At 38.8% G+C, this 22,615-nt stretch overlaps 3 protein-coding genes across 3 annotated transcripts in view; all 3 read right to left on the bottom strand.

Moving 5' to 3' along the window:
• The window catches only part of tmprss2 (transmembrane serine protease 2), a 9,820-nt gene extending 6,180 nt beyond the window's left edge, over nt 1–3,640 (bottom strand). Inside the window, exons 1-4 of the mRNA XM_005936003.2 lie at nt 2,636–3,640; nt 1,859–2,024; nt 1,475–1,534; nt 1,142–1,292 (exon numbers count right to left, since the gene is read on the bottom strand). Of these exons, the coding sequence (XP_005936065.1) occupies nt 1,142–1,292; nt 1,475–1,534; nt 1,859–1,927 (280 nt within the window). The 5' untranslated portion in view covers nt 1,928–2,024; nt 2,636–3,640. The remainder of the gene's footprint in view (nt 1–1,141; nt 1,293–1,474; nt 1,535–1,858; nt 2,025–2,635) is intronic.
• A 119-nt stretch (nt 3,641–3,759) lies between these two features.
• On the bottom strand, nt 3,760–12,610 carry acat1 (acetyl-CoA acetyltransferase 1). The gene is made up of 12 exons (XM_005935963.3): nt 12,478–12,610; nt 9,131–9,178; nt 8,928–9,045; nt 8,652–8,747; nt 8,312–8,412; nt 7,944–8,087; nt 7,709–7,859; nt 7,526–7,621; nt 7,100–7,213; nt 6,324–6,388; nt 5,186–5,343; nt 3,760–4,151 (listed from the first exon to the last, which is right to left on the bottom strand). Exons 1-12 carry the CDS (start codon nt 12,526–12,528, stop codon nt 4,031–4,033), a joined length of 1,263 nt encoding a protein of 420 aa, XP_005936025.1. The 5' UTR covers nt 12,529–12,610; the 3' UTR covers nt 3,760–4,030.
• Nucleotides 12,611–14,304: 1,694 nt separating this feature from the next.
• LOC102303990 (collagenase 3) lies at nt 14,305–18,118 on the bottom strand. The gene is made up of 10 exons (XM_005935964.3): nt 17,845–18,118; nt 17,505–17,746; nt 17,269–17,417; nt 16,839–16,967; nt 16,553–16,714; nt 16,321–16,450; nt 16,090–16,223; nt 15,848–16,007; nt 15,651–15,754; nt 14,305–15,191 (listed from the first exon to the last, which is right to left on the bottom strand). Exons 1-10 carry the CDS (start codon nt 17,941–17,943, stop codon nt 15,082–15,084), a joined length of 1,419 nt encoding a protein of 472 aa, XP_005936026.1. The 5' UTR covers nt 17,944–18,118; the 3' UTR covers nt 14,305–15,081.
• Nucleotides 18,119–22,615: the final 4,497 nt, after the last annotated feature.

Below are 22,615 nucleotides of genomic sequence, written 5' to 3'. Positions count from 1 at the left end.
CCCCGCCCCTCCCTGAGCCTGGTTCTGCCGGAGGTTTCTTCCTGTTAAAAGGGAGTTTTTCCTTCCCACTGTCGCCAAAGTGCTTGCTCATAGGAGGTCATATAATTGTTGGTTTTTCTCTGTATGTGTTATTGTAGGGTCGACCTTACAATATAAAGCACCTTGAGGTGACTGTTGTTGTGATTTGGAGCTGTATAAATGTATAACTATCCCAATCATTAATGCGCAGTCACAAACAAGACACAACTGCACTGAGTTTGCCCATGTTTTAGAAATCTAAACAGCCACTGTCATGACAGATGAATATTGTGATATTGTAGTAATGTAAACCATAAAACAGTCAACAAGAAGCAATAAACTCTACCAAAGAAGAGTCATAAACACAGCTAACTTACTTTGAGGCTCATATAAACATTGTAAACCAAAATTCTTGAAGTAAATAAACACATCATTTACTTTTTCTTTTCTTTTGCTTTTAACATCTTCTAACTTTAATATTTAGAGTTTCTTTTTATTGAGCTTATGAAACTAAAACATTTCAATTAATATGAAGAGTTTCTGTATTGCACTATATAAATAAACTTTATGCAAAAGTATAACTCCACTCTGTGTGTTTTATTGTTTTGTTTTGTATATCTTTCATAGTTTGCAACTCTCTATGAATGCAGTCATATTCAGAAAGGTGTGTCTGGATAGTTCAGTGTCTACGTTCTGAATTTGTGAGTATCTAGTGGTTAAGAGGAAGTTACAGTTACCTATTTTATGCTGCATATTAAAATTTGCACAGTATTTAACTTGTGGAAACACTGTAAAACTCTTCAAGTTTATCGACTTTAAAAATCAGTTAATCAATAAATTCATCAGTTGGTGTAACAGTCACCACGGCTTTCTGCCTGCCAACTTTTAGACAACAACAGTTTAAAACTATTTTAGCCACGTTGTCTTGTGTCTCTAGAAAAGACTCGATTGAAACTGCATTCATTTGATCAAGGAAACAATTTTAATTATTTAGGTTAAATTAGTATGTGTGGATTTAAAATGTGGAACAAAAATAAGTTAATGATTCTGTGAATGTGTAATACATATTTCCAGATCCATATTTGCCAAGTGACAACCTTGGTCAAATCAAATATTCCAGTACCTTTTGTTTGCCTTGGATTAGCTGGTATTCCAGGTGTTGAAGTATAATACTGGTTGATGGAGGAATGGCTGGGGATCTGCTGTGTTACAGAATATGGAGGACTATATTCTTCATGTTTAAACACTTGGTTGTCATACATGGGACCGCTCACCTGGAGATATACAGACAAAAAAAAAAGATGAATTTATTTGCTCTACCTGTCACTGAGGTAATCATTTCATCAGCATCGGTTTGTTAGATTCAGTTATAAAGTTGAGATATCAGATCGAGCCTGTTTGTATATGTATGTTTAGTCAAATAACAACCTGAGAATAACACTTGAGGTGACCTTACCTGATTATTATTCATAGTGAAACTGATTTTACTGCCCAAAGAAGAAGAACTCTGTGAAACCTGAAAAGTGATGTGTAAAATTTAAACACATTTAAATACTAGTTGTTAGGTGCCACACAGGTATAAAAACATTCACACATCTTTGCAGATTTGTATTTTTTCATTAAACTGAACAGCTTGGCCCCACAATAAGAAGCTAAAAAATAACATACACATATTAAAATGAAACAGAAATACTCGTTTACACTTTTCTGTTATTCACAAATAAGATTTAAACTGAAGAGAGAACATTTTTGAATAAATCCTTGCTCATCTTACTTTGGTATGAAGGTATCATGTGATCCAGGACAGCTAAATTGCTTAGAATTATTTACTAGTTCTCACCTCGAAAGTTTCCTTCGGTTCTCTGACTCTGTTACCGCACTCGTTTGTTTCTCTCTCTCCCTGTCTCATTTTCTTTCTCGCCTCGAATGTAATCAACAGCCAGAGTCACGCCCTTTCCCACTGTGTGCGCACCCAGCATGTGGTGCTCAAGTGGATTTACACACAACTGGATAAAAAAATGACAGGTGCAAAGAATATGGGCATATCTCAGTATCTTAATTCACATGTACATATTCCAGTTCGTGTACGTGTAATCAGATTTGTGTGTGCGTAGAGAAATCAGTATGTCTGTGTGTTCATGTCTGTTCTGGTTCAAAAGTATTAAAGCGCAAATCTCTATAAAAAACAACAACAACACACAAATCATAAGTTACAATCATGCAGTTTTACTTTATCTCTCTTTTATTTTAAGATGTAACGTTTGCTACGCACACACAAATCTCCACACAGACTGAAATACACACGTTCGGATTGAGACAAATGCAAACAATGCTTTTGATACAATACCACCCCCATTACAAAGCACCATACTTCAGTACAGATGAGAGACACTGTTCTATATATATTTCCGAGAGGTTTGCAGATTGGTGTAACAATCCTGTGCATCTCATACAAGCTTAGGTTCTTTTGCATAAGGCATGTGTTTTGGTAATCAAAGCTCCATCTCTTACCAGTCTTCACAGCTTTACTCTGGGGCCTAATAAGATTCTACTATATTCTGCTAACCATAACATGAAGATTAAAAATAGGGTGAAAAGGTGTAATATATGCACTTACATTAAGTGTAAATCTCGGTCCTGTCAAAGCAAAGAGTTCCCTGAGTTTAATTTGTGACGTCTAAATAAGTGGACTTTAAAAAAGAATGGACAAAGGACTTTCAGACCCTGTTAAAATTTAACTCTGTATGAATGTGCCAACTGTCAGGAAATGCAAAATAGAGAAAGAAAGATGACGTCATGAAGGACAGGGTGGAGGTACATAATGTCTAAATGACACACTCACAACCTTAAACTGACTTTGAAAGGGTGTGAGGATAATGAGGGATCATCGAGTTCAAGCTAATTAGAGGAAACAAAACATCCTGCATAAAGCTAACCACTCATTGCACCCTCCTTCCCCCGGTTTTGATTAAACTTACCTTTACTGAGCAGCATATCCTGACTAGGTGTTTACCCACAGGGGAAAAACATGATACATTTCCAGCAACACTACACTTAAACCACACCCCACAAACATGAGTCCACTAAACTATGGGCGAATTCTGTCTATTTAAAGACATGGATTACCTTGTGAATATTTACAAATGCTTTAGCCATCAAAAATGGTATCTGTCTAGCATCTTTTTTGTCATACTATTCCCCATATATTGTAATATCTGAAAATAACACAAAAAGAAATGACTAAATAAATAAAAACAAGAGGAGCCTATACCGATTCTAATGCTATTCTTGGAAAAACAAAACATCTTCTGCAGCACAATGCATTCAGATTCCTTCTGGACAGTCCCTTTTCATGTGGCCAGTTTTACATTCTTGTCTTAATATAAATAATATAGTTTAATTCATGTTTTATCATTACAGACAAATGTTTGTTTCCCTTCAGGCAGAGAATATTTAAGAGAGGGGAAAGTGCAGTTCTTATAATCACAGGCAAACTGATCCTTTAATCCCCAATTTCAAAAGGTTAAAAAGACATTGCTGTTGCAGATAATGCAGCCAAACAGAGCACAGTCAATGTTATCGCTCATCTCTGGCACGTTATGTATCCAGTGTAAGAACAACTTAACTTAAGAAAGGTAGTTGCGGCATCTAGTGGCCAGTTTGAAAAACAACACAAACTGGTAATTGTAGTATTACCCAGTAAATACACACGCTCACAACAGACCAATAACAAGACAGTGCTTTCAAAAAACTATTTATTTAACCAGAGTTAAACATTATTCTATTTTTTGCACAAGACGTGTTCTCAAACAAGAGGAGTGTTTTGTACACTGGAGTCACGACATCACAGGAGTCCCGTGTTGCTGTTTGCTAAGGCCGCTGACATTAACGTAACAGATTCTTTCTTCACAATTAACAGGAGCTTATAGATGTGAGAGTCCTTTGGAACCAGCAGACAGTCACTGCACAGTTCAACACTCTTAAAGGAACAGAAGCTTCTTGCCAGATCTTCTTACAGCTTCTGGATCAGAATGGAAGAAGCTCCGCCACCTCCATTGCAGATGCCCGCCAGCCCGTACTGACCAGACTTCAGGTTGTGCACCATGTGACCCACAATTCTTGCACCAGACATCCTGACAGAGGAAAGAAAAATAGAGGGCAATAGTTTCTTTTCTACTCTAGGTTTAAAAAGCCATGGCGTACTACAGAAGTGCACAGAAATCAAACATGGAACTGTATTTAAGGTAGGCACACGTAATTAGTGTCAGATGTCGGAAAAAGCAAACAGTTTGTGACCACTATGCTGTTGTGATTTATGATAAATGAGGTTGGATAAAGAGAACTGTTGAACAATAAATACAACTGATGGAATGCAATAAAGATGTTAAACGGACAAGATAAGCACGGCTGGAGTTATTGGACTGTGGCAAATTTCATTCATAACAGTGACATCACGTCAGCCCCGCCATCGAACACCTCGGCGGCTTCAAGCGTAGGCTGAGCCTGCCATGAATAGTCATTTTGGGAATGATTAATTTGGACTGTTCTTTTTCCAGAGTGGAATGATGTTTCTGAGATTTTTCTTCAATGACTTTCAATAAGTTGGGTAAACAGGTTTGTATTTATTTTGGATTTTCTCTCATCTATACATGTTTAATACTATATACACACACAGGCTCAAATATATACATACGCACCTATTTATATTGCTTAAATGTCTCTTAGCAAGTTAATCTCGGCCATGGCACCTTTGTTAGTCATTGACAAGCTTCTAGAATAATTCAGGCTGGACATTTGAGCACACTGTTTCGCAGAATTTGTAGAGTTAATTTAAATTATGTGGTTTGTTGGCACAGAGCTGGCTTTTTAAGCATAGTCAACAAAGTCTCAATTGCTAAGGTCAGTGCTTAGAGAAGATCCACATACCTGTGGTTAAGCATTGCTCCAGTTAAATAATTAACTCTGACAAAGCCAAAAAGGTTAGCAGGGCTGTCACGTGTCAGGTTTCTTGTTTGCGAAGAGAAACAGTTATGATGTATTGTTTGCAATATTATGGGCCACATCTGAATATTTCAGACAAATGTAAACACATTTACTAGAAAAAAATACTTTTGAGAACAACCAGGTGAGTTAAAGCCAAGTTGTAACATTTTGTTGTGTCACCTACCCAATGGGGTGTCCCAGTGACACAGCTCCCCCGTTAACGTTGACTTTTGCTGGGTCGATGTTCAGCATCTTGATGTTAGCCAGCACAACCACGCTAAAGGCCTCATTGATCTCCCACATGGCAATATCATCCTTCTTCAGCCCTGCTGCATCCAGCACCTGGCAGACACACACACACGGGTCTAGTCATACACATATATGGGTCTAAATAATAATTATATTATGCTTTTGTATATACTTTTAATTTAACCTAAAAATATAAATATGAACAATCTTTAGTAATCACAAAACAAATATAACCCAGGCAAATACGACATGCAGTTTCTAAATGATGATGTCATTGTGTTGTTGTGTCACCCTTTGCAGCAAGAAGCAGGATCGCACATTTGTGATAACTGATGATGAGCCTTTCAGGTTGGACTTGGTTGAATTCTTTGTTCACCTTTTGTCTCCCACGTCCACAGAATATTTCCCAAAGGTTTTGGGTTATTTACCAAAATCATCAAGATATTTTATTGAAAAATGGAGTGTGTGTTTATTTTGGTCAGCAGTGGTTTCGTCCTTGGAACTCTCCTATTTGTGGTCAGGCTTATTCTTATATTATGTAATCTTGACTGGAAGAAGTGAGGCCTTCAGTTCTTTAGATGCTATTCTGGGTTCTTTAGTGACCTCCTACACGAGTTGTTGATGTGCTCTGGCAGTGCTCATCTTATTCCTCCTTGCACACAGGGGCAGACACCAGTCCTGATTATGGGTTAAGGACCTTCTATGGCCCAGTCCAGCTATCCTAAAGTAACTGCCTGTCTGTTCGAATCTCTCCCATGCTCTTGAAATTGTGCTGGGAGACACAGAAAGCCTTCTGTCAATGGCAGATGTTGATGTGTCACCCTGTCAGAGTTGGTCTACCTGTGTAACCTCTGTAGGGTCCCAAGTATTGCCTCAGACTACTAAAAGCATAAGATGATACAGAGACTGGCCTAATAGAGGACTAGTCTCATCAAACTAGTGAAAAAACTGAAAAGATGAGGAGGGAAAAACTGTTGGTGGCCTCCATCTGTAAAACCATGTTTTTGGGGGTTGTGTCATTGTTGCAAAATAATTAGAAAATGTAAGTGCCAGACTACATGCTCATAACCCACCTTTGGTACAGCAAATGCAGGAGCAATGGGGAAATCAATGGGTGCAACTGCAGCATCGGCAAAAGCTGTGTAAAACAAATGAGAGAATGTACAGATATATATGAACTGTTTGGCAACCAAAAGTCATCAAAGATACTCTCAGGAGGAAACAAGAAAAACTTTCATTTCAAAAGGAGTTCATTTTACCACCGTGACTTGATATAAACAAATGCTGAAGAACTGGTGTCAGACTCAAATGGATGCATTGAAAAACAACAACTAAACAAAGCCAGCTAACGGTTTAACAACAGAAGATTTTTTATGACAGATTTTTGTTACTTTAATGAAGATAGTTGAACAGATACCACTGGAACAAATGGTCAAATGTATCAAGTCAGCTTCTACCCAGTTCATTATACAGGTCCAACTATTTGGAGCCAGTCGGCCTTTGGGTTTGCAATAACCCTCTTTTAAAGATGCCTCTAACGAATATCAATGCTTAAACTTATTTGCTGTTTTCTTGTGATTTTAAATGCTCTGAAAAAAGCATAAAAAATGTGGTCAATGTGGTTCTGCCAGAGGTTTCTTCCTGTTAAATGTTTTTCTTTCCCACTGTCACCAAGTACTTGATCATATGGTGTCAGGTAATTATTGGGGTTAGGTTTTACACTGTCTTTTTGTTTTTTCCAGCAATATCGACCTAATAATATCGGCCTCCTTCTTCACCTTGTGAGTGCGAACCAAGAGCAAACCAACAGTAAAGCTCTCCATGAAGCAAGCGTCCACGAAAAACTTACAAACAACCCTGGCCAGTGGAGTCACATTGAGTCTTTTTGCTGCATCTGCTGTCATTAAAACAAGAGCTGCAGCTCCGTCGTTCAGTGTGCTGGCATTGGCTGCTGTCACCGTGCCTGAAAATAGCAAAATAAAAAAATAACAAGAGACCCATCAAAATAAATTACACCTTTAATAACGCACAGATGAGCAACCACATTACTGTTATTAACATTTCCTGTAGCAGCAGAACTACTTGTACAATTTTTTTTTAAGTTATTTTAATAAAAACAGTACACACTGTATTTGTCTGATGTTACACGTCTTAGTTAAAAACATTAAAGAAAATCTCATTTTTAATCTTTTTGTTTTATTTTAATTAGTGTTAAAGTGCAAGAAGAATGTGGATGCTTCACACAGCTTCAGGTTTCTCTATAACTCATCGTTACCGTTCTCTTTCTGGAACACAGCCCTCAGTTTGGGGACTTTGCTGAAGTCGACCCGTCTCCACTCCTCATCCTCAGACACCACCACATCAGGTTTGCCTGCAAAACCCCATCAACAACATTAGCTGTGCAATAACACTAATTAAAGTCACTGGGCCGAGACAAACATGGTACATCTTCCTGTACCTTTCTGGGTAATAGTAACAGGTATTATCTCCTTTGCCAGCACACCAGCCTCGTGCGCTGCTCTGCTGCAGCTATAAGAGTTGATGGCGTACGCATCCTGCTCCTCTCTGCTGATTTTGCAGTTCTTGGCTGTGTTTTCTGCACAGTTACCCTGTAAGAGAGCAACAATATTATAATGCTCTAAATGCACATAGGCCTTATAATTTTCCAATAATAAGTAGAACATGAGGATCACCATGTGGAATTTGTTGTAGACATCAGTGAGTCCGTCCTTCACAATGAGGTCTTCCATCCTCACTCCTCCGTAGGATGGGGTCTCTCTTGCCATCACATAAGGTACATTGGACATGCTCTCCATGCCTCCTGCCACCATCACATCCTAAGTCACACATATAGAACTATAGTCAGAGTAATTTGCATTACAAAGCCGGAATAGCCCATTATAAACAAAAGTTTCTTTCAGTCCTGATAAACACGTGCATTTATGCATTTATCAGGATCACATCTGTGATCGAGTACTAGCATGACAGCAAAAGATGCAGTATTTCAGAAGAATCTGCACTCGTGTTTTGTTACACCTTGCATATTTAATGCTGATAATACCTGGTGTCCACACATTAGACTCTGAGCTGCCATCATGATGGACTTCATTCCAGATGCACAGACTTTGTTGATGGTTGTTGCTGGTGTGCTGAGGGTCAGTCCTGTGGAGGCAATCAGAGACATCATTCTTACTATAACAGAAATTAGATGAAGACAACTTCTCACCAGCTCTGGATTCTGCTTGGATGCACATTTGAACTCCAATGTCAAGAGATCATATTCAAAAAACAGTGTTTAGCTCAAGAAATTGGGAATAATTCATATTGCAGACTCAAAAATATCCCTCAAGGCAGCACAGATGTATCAATATTGTGGGTTAAATATAGCCGAGTGGTCATACCTGCTCCGAGCAAGGCCTGTCGTGTGGGGGCCTGTCCTTCGCCAGCCTGAAGCACATTGCCCATGTAGACTTCCTTCACTTCTTCCGGAGCAATTCCTAAACACAAAGGCAACATACTAAACATGCACAGTTGCCTCAGTTTTAATGCAGCCCTGTTTCCACTCATGAGAGACAGATACTCAACCTATTGTTTGGACACAGCACCAGCCGATGTTTATCAAGCAACAGAGGAAAGTGGATCTGTCCGAGCAGTGAAAGTGAAGTGGCCGAACATACCTGCTTTGTCAATCGCCCCCTTGATGGCAATAGAGCCCAGTTTGGTGGCTGGAACTGAAGCTAGGCTGCCTTTGAAGGATCCCATCGGAGTGCGGACTGCGCTGACAATGACGACTTCCTATGACCATACATTTAGTGTATATATGTTATTGAGCTCTACAGATGATTAACTGTCAGTGCAGGCTCTCAGTGATAGTACTTACATTGAGGGAAGGATGAGATGTGTAGGTTCTTGACAGATACTTGTGAGCCTACAGTGACAAGATCATAAATGTTATAAATAATAAGTGAACATAAGTATTCAGCTGATATAATGCCTATGACAGGTGTCTGACCTTTGTTTTGTGGGTCTGATGGACCCAACACATTTAGGGTTTTTATTAACCAATACAAGAACAACAACGTATCTAAAAGTACTTAACAGATGTTTATTTTACCCCAAGTCCAAGAAATATAGACCATATTAATATTAATATTTGGTCATTTACTTCTATTGAAGCCCATTTATGAAATATGCTGTTTGATTTTTGGTCATAAAATGTAATAGAAATAGAAAATTGAATCAAATATAAAGGCAGCAAACTGTCATCACTACTGACATTTATATCTTTCAACAGATTGATATATCATCTACAAGCAGCCTTTTTGTGCTACCCTATACAACAGTGTGTGTTACATATGTACTACTTGCCGTCCACCTCTAAAACACACATTGCAGCTTGTCTTTCTGTTGCTAAGGATCAAATCAGGGAACGTCTACTGACACTGGTATATTTGTAGATGGGATCTAGGATGAAGAGTAAAAATCAGCTTTGATGCCCTCCACAAGATGGACCACCATTTGTCTTGGCCCTGGTTGCACCATGCTACCAGTCAAGCTCAATGGCTCATTCTTTGGGCGAGGAGACTATTCAGTGTCACCATTTTCGATATCCAAGGGTTTGCTTTGGGGCAGGTGTTCAGTGTCAAATCCTGTCTTCGTGCTCACTTTCAGACTCTGAACTGATGGTGCTGCTTTGGCTCACCTGGCTGAGGAAGTGACCAACGTATGGAATTTAGAGCCCCAGATCATTTATCGTGTGTTATACCCCTTCACTCTCGCCCTGCGCTGATGTCTACTTTCTGCACTGTTCTATTCAATAAAGGCAAAATGACTCACGTTCTGAAAACTCTTCCCATCTGTTATCTTCCAAATGTTCTCTCTTGTCTAAAAGTCCTGAAACTCCCCAATCAGAGAATCCTTTCAACGATATGGAGAATTACAAGAATGCGAGAACAGGCAGATGAATGTGACTGAAATGCTTGAACCTTGTTTGGAAAAAGCAGGAGCAGAAACACAAAACACACATGGGCGATCGTGGCTCAAGAGTTGGGTGTTCGCCTTGTAATCGGAAGGTTGCCGGTTCGAGCCCCGGCTCGGACAGTCTTGGTCGTTGTGTCCTTGGGCAAGACACTTCACCTACAGCCTACTGGTGGTGGCCAGAAGGGCCGATCGCGCGATATGGCAGCCTCGCTTCTGTCAGTCTGCCCCACAACTGTAGCTGCCTCCACCAGTGTGTGAATGTGTGTGTAACTGGGTGTGTAAAGCGCTTTGGAGTCCTTAGGGGGGGACTAGTAAAAGCGCTATACAAATACAGGCCATTTACCATATGTACACCACATAGTAGAAACAGGTTTTGTGAAACGTTCAAACGTCCTGAGGCTTTGAAACTTTCTGACACCCGTCTCCACCGTAACATCTGCTGGCCACTTTTAACTATTGTCACAGTCTCATAATCCTATTCTGTGAAACAATAACACAGGCAGCTGCTGCACAAGTCTAAATAAGGGTACTTGTTATATCAGGCTATTGATAATTATGAAAACAGCATGTGTTATCGCGGCTAAATCGCACACAAACAGGGAAAGAAAAACATTGAGACTGTTAAAGACAACAAGCTGTGACTGTAAAGAGCAGAGTACTTACTTAAAACAATTTATAGAATTAAACATACTGACAAATGAGGGCTATATTGATTGTGACAGCCACACAGGTTTTCAGCTTTCAGACTGAGTTGGCCTGGTTTTTTCCCTCCAAGTCACCTTCTCAGCTTTGTAAAAAAGAGTTTGGATGTGTTTAGTTGATGTTTTAGTCGTCTGACACTTTCCATCATCAGGTTGTTCCACACTGCCAAACAAAGCTAGAAGCAGCTCTGATGTTTTAGATACCTTTTTGAATCTAAGCAAACACAACACAGTTAAGAGGTTGCTCCTGAACTTTTGCAACGTGTCAGTCTGCGTTTTTAAATCACACTGAAATTGCATCTGCATGCAGCTCTCCTGTTTTTTATGACACAATTACACCGAGAGTATTAGTGGGAATAAAAAAAGAAAGAGAAGTTTTTCTTTTTGTTTTTTGAGGTCAAGGACTCATTTGTAATGACAATTATTAAAAAAAAATAGTAACAAATGATATTATTTTATAGTAATAGCACAACAATTCTTTAATTTTCATTGGTTTCATTACTACAGTCAAAATAATAAGTTTCTGAATGTGCAGGATGTTAGACTGTGTGTGAAGCCACTTGATGCAGCAAATATCATTTTCTGTTAAAAGTAAAAAACTTGCATGAGCAAGTAATAATTCCAATAAAATCATATTTATTCAATTACACTTTCTGGTGTTTTAGTGAATGAATACTCTATATTAGTCTTCACAATCCACAGCATAAATAACAATGAGAGATCTAGTATTAATTTTCTTACATGTGCACGTGGCCGTTTGTCTTAATTAAAAAACATTCACTTAATAATTACAAACACCAGCGCACGACTCCGTCCCGGGGAAAAACAAACAAACACACACAACAACAACAACAACAACAACAACAACAACAACAAACCCAAATCCTGCCGCTTCACCTGTCCAGAAGCAGCAGCTAAGCCATCTGTCATAACTGGGGCGAAACGTGTCAAACACGATTACAGTGCAAGATCATTAAAATGGGTTATTTTATGTTCTTCACAGAAAATTAGCCGTTGTTGAAATAATGATAAATCTGAAAAACTTTACGTTTACTAAACAATGAAAAGGTGTCCCACAGACCAGAACATAACACGTTAGAATCAAGCTCTAGAATAAAACTGTCACCGTGAAAAATATGACAATAAAGGGAGGTATTCAGGTAATATCAGCTGCCTAATGAAGTGACAGGAGCTAGAGTTTCAATGGTACTCTTTGTGGGCGCTAAGCTAGCTGCAGCTGATGCTATAGCTAGCCTGTTTTGGTGTCAACTAGTCCTTTCTGGTACACTGTCGACTGTATTGAAGCCAGTAAAGCATACTACTGCTGCTTCTTTAAAGTACTCTGACCAACCAGCTACACATACAGTATGTTTTCAGGTGTTTGCATTACTTTAACCTGCCAAGGACGCTACTCACACACACACACAGAGCAAGGTTAGCACAGCTACTTGAAGTTAACCAGGGCCCTGTGCTGCCAGCCTAGCCTTCCTGTTTCTTACAACATGACCACAAACCTAAGATGACAGCTTCACAGCTCATCACTTACCAGACGTTTACAGATTTGAGCGTGCATGGTTAAAAGTCCACTGGATGACATTTCGGACTGAGACACAGAATTAACTAACGCTTCACCTTCAGCAGCGCACGAATAAACACATCAGCCAATCACAGGAGGAGGTGTGCTTCCTACGTCATCTTTGGCTAAGCATTGTAGTTATTGTAGTTTCATCAACAACATCCAATGTGTATTGCTTAAATAAAATATATTGGGTTATATATATATATATTAAGATCAACACACACTAATCACATGTACCTTGATAAGTTTTAAAAAATATAAATAAATATTTTATTTTACAGTATTTCACAGGTTCCAGTTCCACTGTTTATTGTTTATTCATTTAAGTGCCAGTAGGAAACGTTTCTGCTTAATGAAGAAATGGCTGTAGAATATAAATTGATTCTCTCATGGTCCAGGGACTTTGAGTCAGTATTTTGGGTTTCGTGTGAGGTTTGGGCTCTTGTATTTAAGTCTGGGGTGTGTGTATTACAAGTGCATTGCTATTTTCTCTCGTCATATATTTTGTCCTCTGTAGTCTATTTATCTTCTGTTCCTCAGTCATTACCCCATGTCTGACTGGTCCCTCTGTATCCTGTCTCTGTCTTCCTTTTTGTCTGTGTCAAGCTGGTATGTCTCAGTCTGTGTCTCAGTGTTGGTTTTCTGTTTTATTTTGATAGTCCCTCATCATATGTATTACGTTCAGTTTCACTTCCCATATTAGTGTCAGCTGTTTTCCCACCTGTTCCTTCTTCCATCCTTATCTGCTATCTTTATATATTGCCTGCATCTTTCTCCCTCTGTTCTTTGTTGTGTTTTCACTCATCCCCTCACTCCTTATGCTTTGTTTCCTTGCTTCCAGTATGCATTTTTTGTCTGCCAGGAAAGTACGAAGAAGAAATCAAAGAAGCAGGAGGCCCAATTTATACCATTGTATCTTTGGTTAGGTTAATGTTTCCCTTAAAATAATAACAATTTAAAATGTATAGTTTATTTGCTGGTATTAAGTATTTCAGACTAGGTTAGAGAGTGCAATGAGTCAGTTAATAGGTTGTCAGCATATTTGGAAATATGCAAAAGTATTTTCATGCAAAATGACACATAATTCCTTGCATGGCAAGCTGATCATTATCTGATCAGCTAAAGAATTATAATCCAAGTATTCACTATAATATGGAGCACAAGCTTACCTTCAGCAAAGGTCAGATTATTAACATGATTAGCAGCTATGTTTCAATGCTGTGGAAAAGACTTTAAAGCTTATAATGAGCTAGTTGCATATTTTTTATGGAAATATTCAGTGCCAGTGTTGTGAATAAGACCAGCATTACAATGTTAATGTGTGTGTGTGTCTATAGGGGGAGATATATTCCTTAGATCTGCATGTAAAGGAATTTACGTCATGTTCATGCATGTTCACTTCATCAACAAGAACATGTTGATTTCAGTCTGAAAAGCCTTGAAGCAGGACATCAGGGTATTTCATCAGCACCGTGTGTGTGTGTGTGTGTGTGTGTGTGTGTGTGTGGGGGTTATGTACAGATTTCTGTGTCAGGGTCTGGCTGTGTGGTAAGCAGAGGTTGTTTTTTCTTCTATTTCCAAGAAAAACTAAACTAATAAATATGAGTCACTCTAGAAGCATCATAATGATTAGTCAAGAAGTCCATGAACACAAAGCACTGAATCAATGACCCATGACCATGGCATTCTGCTCCGTACAGATGTGTTGTTATGCCAAGAAGCCATGTTATGTATTTATTATATTGTGTGAGAATGTATTATTTATATTGGATATAATAACCAAAAAGTATCAGATGTTTTAAACAGTTCAGCTTTTATATAAATAAGACATGTAACCATCAGTTATTTAAAATTCATACAGTCATTTTTCATATCATAGTTAAGAAACAACAGTCTAAAGACAACAAAGTCATTTAGTGTATTTATTAGTGAATGCTCCTTTTAAAATGAAGTCATCTGAGCAATTACAACAAAACACGTTTAGAAAATACATTTGAAGCTGCATTTAGAAGGGCATTAAAATATTCTCAAAATGAATTACTTAATGCAGTGCTCATCAATCTCATACCTTCTGCAGCTATAGCACAATGCAGTATTAAATCCCCCTTTAACATAATACTACTTGGTCAGTGGTTCAATTTCTCTTTAATATTCTCAAAATCTTTAGAGGGTGTTCAGTCATATCAGGATACCAATATCAGTTTTTAATTTAGTTGTTTCCATTATAAACTAGTTTTGTTTTGTTTCAGCAAAACTTGCAGCACTAAACAATGTTATTTGAGCTGTAACTGTTGTTAAAGTACAATGAATTACTCAGACAAGGGCAAAGATTTTGTGTCCACCTGGGATCAAAATAATTTAGCAGAGGCAAGGATGTGTAGATCATATATTTATAGATCATAGTACTGACTCCTTAAGCCCCACTTTTATTATATGTTTAAAAAGAAATTGAGAAAAGTGCAGTTTAAACGTTTTCAGTGAAGTACTTGAATAATACTGTAGGCTTTGTTTACAGATTTTTGTCTTAGTTTGCACAATTACTACATACTGTAAAAACAAAGACCCATTCGTCTAGGAGTTCGTGCAGCGCAGGAAGTAACTGTTCCTCAATTCACGGTGCCGTGTCCCAGTCCCCAGGTCGTACTCATACACGTAGGGTCCACTGTAAATGTAAGTGTAACCTGCAGAACAATGGCTTAGTGTTAGTCTAAATACTAGTTAAAGAAATGGTTCACAAAAATGATACATTGTCTTAATTCAACGATATACATGAGGCCACTGCTTTCATGTGTTGGTTATACTAAACTAAAAGACGGTTAGCTTAGCTTAAAGCATAAATACAGCCAGCAGACTTTGCCAAAAAAATCCACCTACTACTGTCTCTAAGCTCAGTACTTAATACTTAAGTGTTGTTCGGGGAGGTTATGTTTTTAGACTCATTATAAAGTAGGTGCTACTTTCCGGTTTTACACTGGAGCGTATAGTTTAAGTGTTAAAGAGTTTTCAAGAGTTTTAGAGCTGCTTCTGGTTCTGCTGTTATGTTAAAAGTGTGGAAATTACAATGACAGTAGCATGACTTTTAGTCTGGCAAGACATTTTTTAAAATCTCTAATTTCAGGTTAGCAGTGAGGACCACTCACCTTTGTGCTGGAAAGCTGCCGTAACTCTTCTGGTCAGGCCTGCAAAGGCCTGATTCACCAGTCTGGGATATCCCTGCTCCATAGTCTTTCTGGACTCATCATAACTGGAGAAAAACAGAAAATAGATTGATCCAGTTGACGTTAATAGTATAGAGTAGCTCACAGTGAAAATTGGAACTGGTAAACTTTCAACTCACCTGAAGTAATTATTGCCTACAAAGAAGAGAGTTTTGCCAGAGTTTACATCATGAAGGGCAGCGTCGATTTTCCTCACTCCTTTTGGCAGACCAAAAGCAGTTAGTGTTTTAGGGTAGCCCCGCACGGGCTGGTTGCCAGTGAAGGCCCACACTTTGCGACCTGTAGAAAACGATTGAAAACGCTTAAGTTAGATTCCAAAATATGGAATGTGTTTCTTACATAGATAAGGAGAAACCAGTACCTTTGAACAGAAACACTGTGTCTAACTGTCGGCTCTCATACGCAGCATCGATGTCCACAGGGGCACTGGGCCACAAGCTTCTGATGAGGCTTTGCTGTGGAGTCTGGCTCTGGGGGAAGCTACGCCACAAGAAGCTGATAATAAATAGAGGCAAACATGAGCCATCAAACAATCATTACTAAACTGTGGATTTAGATGTTTTAGCACTCTGCTGCGGCGCATATCTGAAACCTGTCTTTGAAGAAGATAATCTCTCCTCTGTGGGTTGTGACAGCATCCAATACCATGTTAGAATCACAGGCATCAGGAGTAGTGGGAGGCTTGGGATCATCCACAGAGGGATCCTTCCTAGAGTTTGGACCTAGAATTCAAAAGATACGTTTTGGGAAGCCCTGCTTCACAATCCACCAAAGGTCAAAACGAGCAGCAATACCAAAGCAATATTCAGACCCTCAGTACTCACCATAGAGGTACTGAATGCCTCTAACATCATCCTGAGGCAGAACAAAGGTGTCAGGGTTTCTGTAGGAGTACGTTGGGTACATTAGGGCACCAGGGACATTGGAATGACCTAAGCCCAGAGAGTGACCAAACTCATGGGCGGCGACAATGAAGAGGACGACGCCTGAAGCCGAAAACACATAATGGCAGGCCGGTTATAGGACAGTGCGACAATGCAGTTATTTTCTAAAATCACACGTAAAGCACGTAAAGATCAAAAAAGGAAAAATGATAAGTGAAAACCTCACCACGGCTTGAGCGGAACGTGAAAGATTCATCATCGTCAAAATGAGCATCCCCTCCAAGACCATCACCGGGAGCAAAGGCGTGGGCGAGAGTGTTACCGGGCCCATCAAAGGAATTAAAATCACCATGTTCTGTTAAATAAGGCAAACAAGCCAAAATTTACAAACCATTTTGTGTACACATTGACATGAAACATTTGGTAAATAGTTATCTCCAAGTGGATTCAAACAGTCAATCTAAAACATATATAACTCTATGTAATACAATATAATGCCGATTAGAGGTATCGTGTGTATAAGTACATCATTTCTTTAGGATTTTCTTATTCTGAGTAACCTATCCATACTCTATTTTCTATTGTTTTAGACTCATATTTTTAATAATGATGTTATCTGAGTGCATCTTCCATTGCTGAAAAAGATTTGCACTCACCCCGGCGAACAAAGGAGATCATAATATCAGCAATGCCGCTGTAGATCCTTGTGAACCTCAGTGGAGTGACTTTGGCCCACACCTGCAGAGCTTTGCCTATGGAAGCATCCACCTCTGCCACAGACATGTCAGGTGTGTAGTTCTCTATCCTGCAGAGCACAACAATAATCAAGAAATCATTAGTGTGGTCACATTTTCTCATGTTGTGTGTTATGTTGTGTCTTTAGATCATTCACCTGTATGTGAGGCTGCGTTTCTGCCATTTTCTTCCATAAATGGAGAAACGAGCGACCTGTTCATCGGGAACCCCACAGCGGGGCTTCTTCATCATGGCCAAAGTGTCAGCATCCAGAGACCCGGTGATCTGGAGACCAAAGAATCTCTGCATCTCAGCCAGCTTCTTGTTCACTGGGCTGATGCCCCTTCTGACAGCTGGACCCTCCTCCTCTGTGAGGTTGAAGAATTTCTTCAGGTAGTTCTGTCAAAAAACATGAGATCTGAACAATATTCTTAATACCCCATAATCCTAGGACTTGTGTTACAATTATAGGACAAGCAAAGGAAACATATACATACCTTTGCAAAACTTTCATCTTCCACAGAAACTTCAGAAAGCGGCACAGAGAGAACTGCAGTCGCCAGACTGAACAGAATACACCCGGTGAGAGACCTCATACTTCTTCACTGTTTTGACTTGTGTGCATACATTGAAGTCTGGTGTTATATAGGCTGTGGAGGGGAAGAATCATAGAGTGGGTGTGTTAAGCAACTACTTCCTTGAGCTGATGACTCAGTAATAGTTATATTTAGGATGACATGACTGAGGAGAAGATCAGCACAAATAGAAAATTCCCAAATCAACTCTGTGATTATGAGATGACACATTACAAAACATTACATACCAAAACTACAGATTTTTAAACCAAATATTATGTTAATAGTGAAACAGTAAGGGATAATAAAACCAGTGAGGTTTGACTGTTGTACATATCATTGTAGGATCATGCTAGTGTATTTCTTCATCAGTGTTTTGCTGATACTCATTCAGACAATATTGTCTCTATGTATTTAAACAGGAGGGAGATGAAACATTTATTGTATATTTGTTATTTTACTTTGAATATGTTTCCTAATTTTGCATGTTGTTCGAAGTTATATTACAACAGACACTGTAAATTTTGCTTAAGGCGGTTTAGCACAAGTCAGAAGATATTTATCGAATCCATCACAAAAGGGAGTACCTAGATTATTTTTTCTACTGATAAGTGAGCAATGTGTCCTGAGGCTAAACCCAAACAAGATATATCGTGCTGTCAACAAACCCTCTGTTTACTCTCAATTTTGCATGTGGTGCACAACAGTGCTGCCATTCTTTTCAGTATTGGACACTGATGGTAGTATCGTTTGGATTGTGTCTTAGATATACTGAACAATTCTAAAAAACCCAGCTAGTACATGTGTAAACTATGACCAGTTACGCGTCGGGAGTGAGAACGGGTTGCTATTAAGTATCTATTAGGTCCTTCTTCTTTTCTTCTTTTCTTTTTTAAGAAAACATAAAATGAAACACTTTGAAAAAAGTTTTTTCTATGGTTTAAATATGCACCACATGATGATCATTTCTTTTGTGTCTCCATGATTGCATATATGAGTACCTATTTTGGGGGCAATTATATGGGTCAATATTACAACACTCCATTACACAATGAGCTGATGTTAACAGATTTTAACACCGACTGCATCAGTCATCCGCAATCGTCTGGTACAAGGATTACAAGAAGTCTTGTATAAGGTCCACCGGTAGTGGGGCACGATGACTGTCTTGGAAAACAAGAGACCTTGTAATGCATCAACAGAACAAAAAAAAAGAAAGCATGCATTTTCATCATTTTGTATATATATGAGTGCTGTTGTGACATGAATCAGAGACTCATCAGGATTTTGACTGCATGACAGCAAGAAAAAAGTACCGGAGTTTTTTTTAACCTTATTTGGGGCAAATTCATTGAACGTCATAGATATTTTGTGAATCATACTTTAGTGGTATAGTGTTCATGCTTTTACAATTAGAAACTGAAATTGTCACTTTTTAAAATTTCTCATATTTAGAAACAGGCTTCAAAATACACTACCCTACTGTAGTAACAGTACCTATTTCCAGCATTCTTGCAATGTTTATGCTTCTGTTCCAGAAGTCAGAAAACCTCATTAAAAAGCCAGTTTGTCCACTGTGATTGCAGCTGAACCTGATGGGAACTGATAACTCAACCTATGACTTGTTACTGCAGCTTGATGATCTGATGCATGAATCACAGAGATTGAATCACAGAGGTTGTTGTAGGCAGAAGATCTTTTACTACTGAATGTTGAGTTGTCATGACTGAAATTACCCAAACACTTCAGGGACTCTTCCTCCTTCTCAAGAATAGTACTCTCTATCTGCTGCCTTTTAAGGTAATGAGGTAATGAAGTATTCAAAAAAAAAAGAAAAAATTCCAGACCATGCTGAGACGACTGAATGGATATCAAAGGCTGATACTCATTGTTATACATCCTTTTGGCTTTTGTTTTGGTAACTTTGCAGTACAGTGTGTAAAACCCATGCTGATAACCCCATCGTTATATGAGTAGTCATCATATTTTCCCTCCAAACAGAGATTATGATTCAAACATCAGGTCTATCTCCACAGTCAGGTGTATGTGGGCAGTCTTTGATGAAACAGAGATCCACACCCTTAAACATAACAGTGTGCGTGTGAGACAGTGAGACAACAAATCCAGACATTTCCATTTTGGCAGCTTATCAACAATTTTCTCAGATGTTAGTTCCTGGAATGATAGATGTCAAAATGGCTAAAAAATAGCTCAGACATAACAAAGATGTGGCATGGATTTGGCAATAAATAAAAACCAAAGTGTGAAAATTATCTTTCAAATTTCACCATTCATCATATCAGAAAAACATACTCCTCCAGGAGTGAGAGTTCTAGTCACCGTCTGGGTTCTCCTTGGAATCCAAACCATTTCAATTCCAAATGTTTACTTACAGACACCAAGCAAATCTGAGCACAGGAAAAGCAGGTAAGATACTCTTTTGCAGGCAAGGCAAAGAAACTTTCAAAATTGTGAGGAGCCAATGGACTGATCCAGACTGCGAGACATGAAAAATATGGTGACTTTTCCTGTTCTGTGGTCATTTCAACCGGACAGAGACAGGAGTAATGATAGAGTCAACTCAAAGGGACAAGTATAATTCGATCCCAGTTTCTCAGTTCGTGAACGAATGTTTTTGTACACAACCAACCCTTCTGAGCCAATGTGTGAAAAAAGGCGTGGGTCAATATCACCACAGGTTTCAGGTGAAACCATTGTGAGACCTTGCATTACCCTATTAGGCGACCTATTGAGGTTACTTCACACTGTCAAGTAACCTCAATGGGAGTTGAGGTGCCTGGAAAGGAATCTCAAAACTGCACTGTAGAAAGTTGGTGTTTTACAGGGTCAGATTTGAGTTGTCCTTTAACCACAATGAAAACAAGGAATGAAACAGAGTATGTGTGAAACTCACATTTCTCACCGCTAACACAGAGCCAGTTCTTAAGATGGTGCTAGAGGACCAAACAGCCATGGCTTTAATGATGATGGAGGGTCTTAGAGGAAATGGGAATATCATCAAACTAAACAAAGACAAAGTGATAAATGAAGTATTGAAACACATTATTTCCAAGGGAATGGGAAACTGCCAGAGCACTGGTCAAACAAAATGCTAAAACAAGGTATTCAAAGTGCGCAAGATGTGTTTGAATGCTGTTTTAAATTTGTCTCCCTCTTTAATCCTTACCAAGTAATAGGCATTACAAAGGTCCAGTTTAGTGAAAATGGTGTTGCCTTGTAGGAGTTCCAATTCAGTTTACAGGAGGGGTGAGGGGTACTTGTTTGTCACCTTGATTTTTTCTTTGTAATGAAAAAGAACCCAGCACCAAGCTTTGTCGAACACTTCTACAAGATCGTGCTACACTTGAGGCATGGAGGGTGTTTTGGCTCTAATGGAGGAATTGACCAAAGGGGTGGTGGATTTGAGGAAAAGTAGATGGCAATTTATACTCCACCTAGGGCAGCCTGCTCTCACTCCCGATGCGTAATATACAGATGATTTGTCACGTCCCGAGGCATTCCAGGGAATGCGAAAGGTTACCTTTCTGCGTTCCTATGTAATGTGCCGGATTGTGGATGAAATCTAATTGAATGACGCTCCCGCAGTAACACACGTTCCAGCTGTGTATTCCAGGCCTAACCCTAACCTTATCCCTAATTTTAACCACCACCTTAATCGTGTTAGACAGTGTTTTCCAAAGCGATTTAAGTCAAATAAAAGTACATGTGTAGATTTATTCCAAACAGTTCTTATGTTTCCTCATTTTAATATAGGGATGTGTTAGGTGGCCAAAGGCGTAATATACTGACAATTTGTCACCTAGCATAAAATGTTACGCTTTGGGAGTGAAAACGTGTTGCCTGGAGATGCAATCTTTAGAACAATAGATATTGGGATTATGAGTACTAAGTCTGTGAGGACCGAAAACCAGAAGTGTTTAAGGTGCTTCGAATAGGAAAAGGCTAATTTGCTCTACATGGTTGCCTGAGAAAAATAATGAAAAAAGTTGTAAATAATCTATGAACCATTGCATCAAGAACCACTATTAAACATACTCAGAAACTTATTAACAAACTCTTCAGAAGACAGACTTGGGTACAATTTAAAAACTGTTTGTCCCTATCTATCTATCTATCTATCTATCTATCTATCTATCTATCTATCTATCTATCTATCTATCTATCTATCTATCTATCTATCTATCTATCTATCTATCTATCTATCTATCTATCTATCTATCTATCTATCTATCTATCTATCTATCTATCTTCATCTATTATCTAGGCATTTGGTAGAGGCCACTCTGGATGGCGAGGCAACAACAGCCTTGAAACGATAGCCTGTGCAGGCCCCTGCGCCACAGGTGGGCTAAGCAGTTTCTGCTGAAACACTGGAAAACACTGGGTGAACCACCCAGGAACCTTGACAGTTTCATGGCAAGGTGAGCCATGTTTCCTCAATTTTTCAAGTTCATTCCCAGTGTTTTTGTTTGATATATTTGTGGGATGTTATGAGATGTGGATGTAAATGAAGGGCAAAACAGAACATTTAAGAGCTGCCAAACAGACACATGCGGAGGTGGTAGTGTAAAGAGGCAAAACTACAAATAAACAAAAAACCTACAGACCTAACTGCATCATGGTCATGTGTCCTGGTAATATATTTTTGTGTTATCCCCCTTTTAAACTTTTA

The sequence above is a fragment of the Haplochromis burtoni genome, unplaced genomic scaffold (assembly GCF_018398535.1).
Source record: "Haplochromis burtoni strain Fernald_Lab_line unplaced genomic scaffold, NCSU_Asbu1 Contig_24, whole genome shotgun sequence".
NCBI classification, from domain to species: domain Eukaryota; kingdom Metazoa; phylum Chordata; class Actinopteri; order Cichliformes; family Cichlidae; genus Haplochromis; species Haplochromis burtoni.
Note: the sequence above shows the minus strand (reverse complement) of the source record. Positions and strands in the feature narration are given on the sequence as shown.

Bases quoted from the DNA above. Each gene is read 5' to 3' on its own strand.
- acat1 (XM_005935963.3), bottom strand. From the start codon at position 12,528: ATGTCATCCAGTGGACTTTTAACCATGCACGCTCAAATCTGTAAACGT. The intron at 7,860-7,943 runs GTGATCCTCATG...GCTCTCTTACAG, and splicing joins TCTACAACAAATTCCACATG to GGTAACTGTGCAGAAAACAC. The intron at 7,622-7,708 runs GTACAGGAAGAT...GGGGTTTTGCAG, and splicing joins TGTTACTATTACCCAGAAAG to GCAAACCTGATGTGGTGGTG.
- LOC102303990 (XM_005935964.3), bottom strand. From the start codon at position 17,943: ATGAGGTCTCTCACCGGGTGTATTCTGTTCAGTCTGGCGACTGCAGTT. The intron at 17,747-17,844 runs GTATGTATATGT...GTTTTTTGACAG, and splicing joins AAGATGAAAGTTTTGCAAAG to AACTACCTGAAGAAATTCTT. The intron at 16,224-16,320 runs GTTTCAGATATG...ATTTATTATCAG, and splicing joins ATTATCTTCTTCAAAGACAG to CTTCTTGTGGCGTAGCTTCC.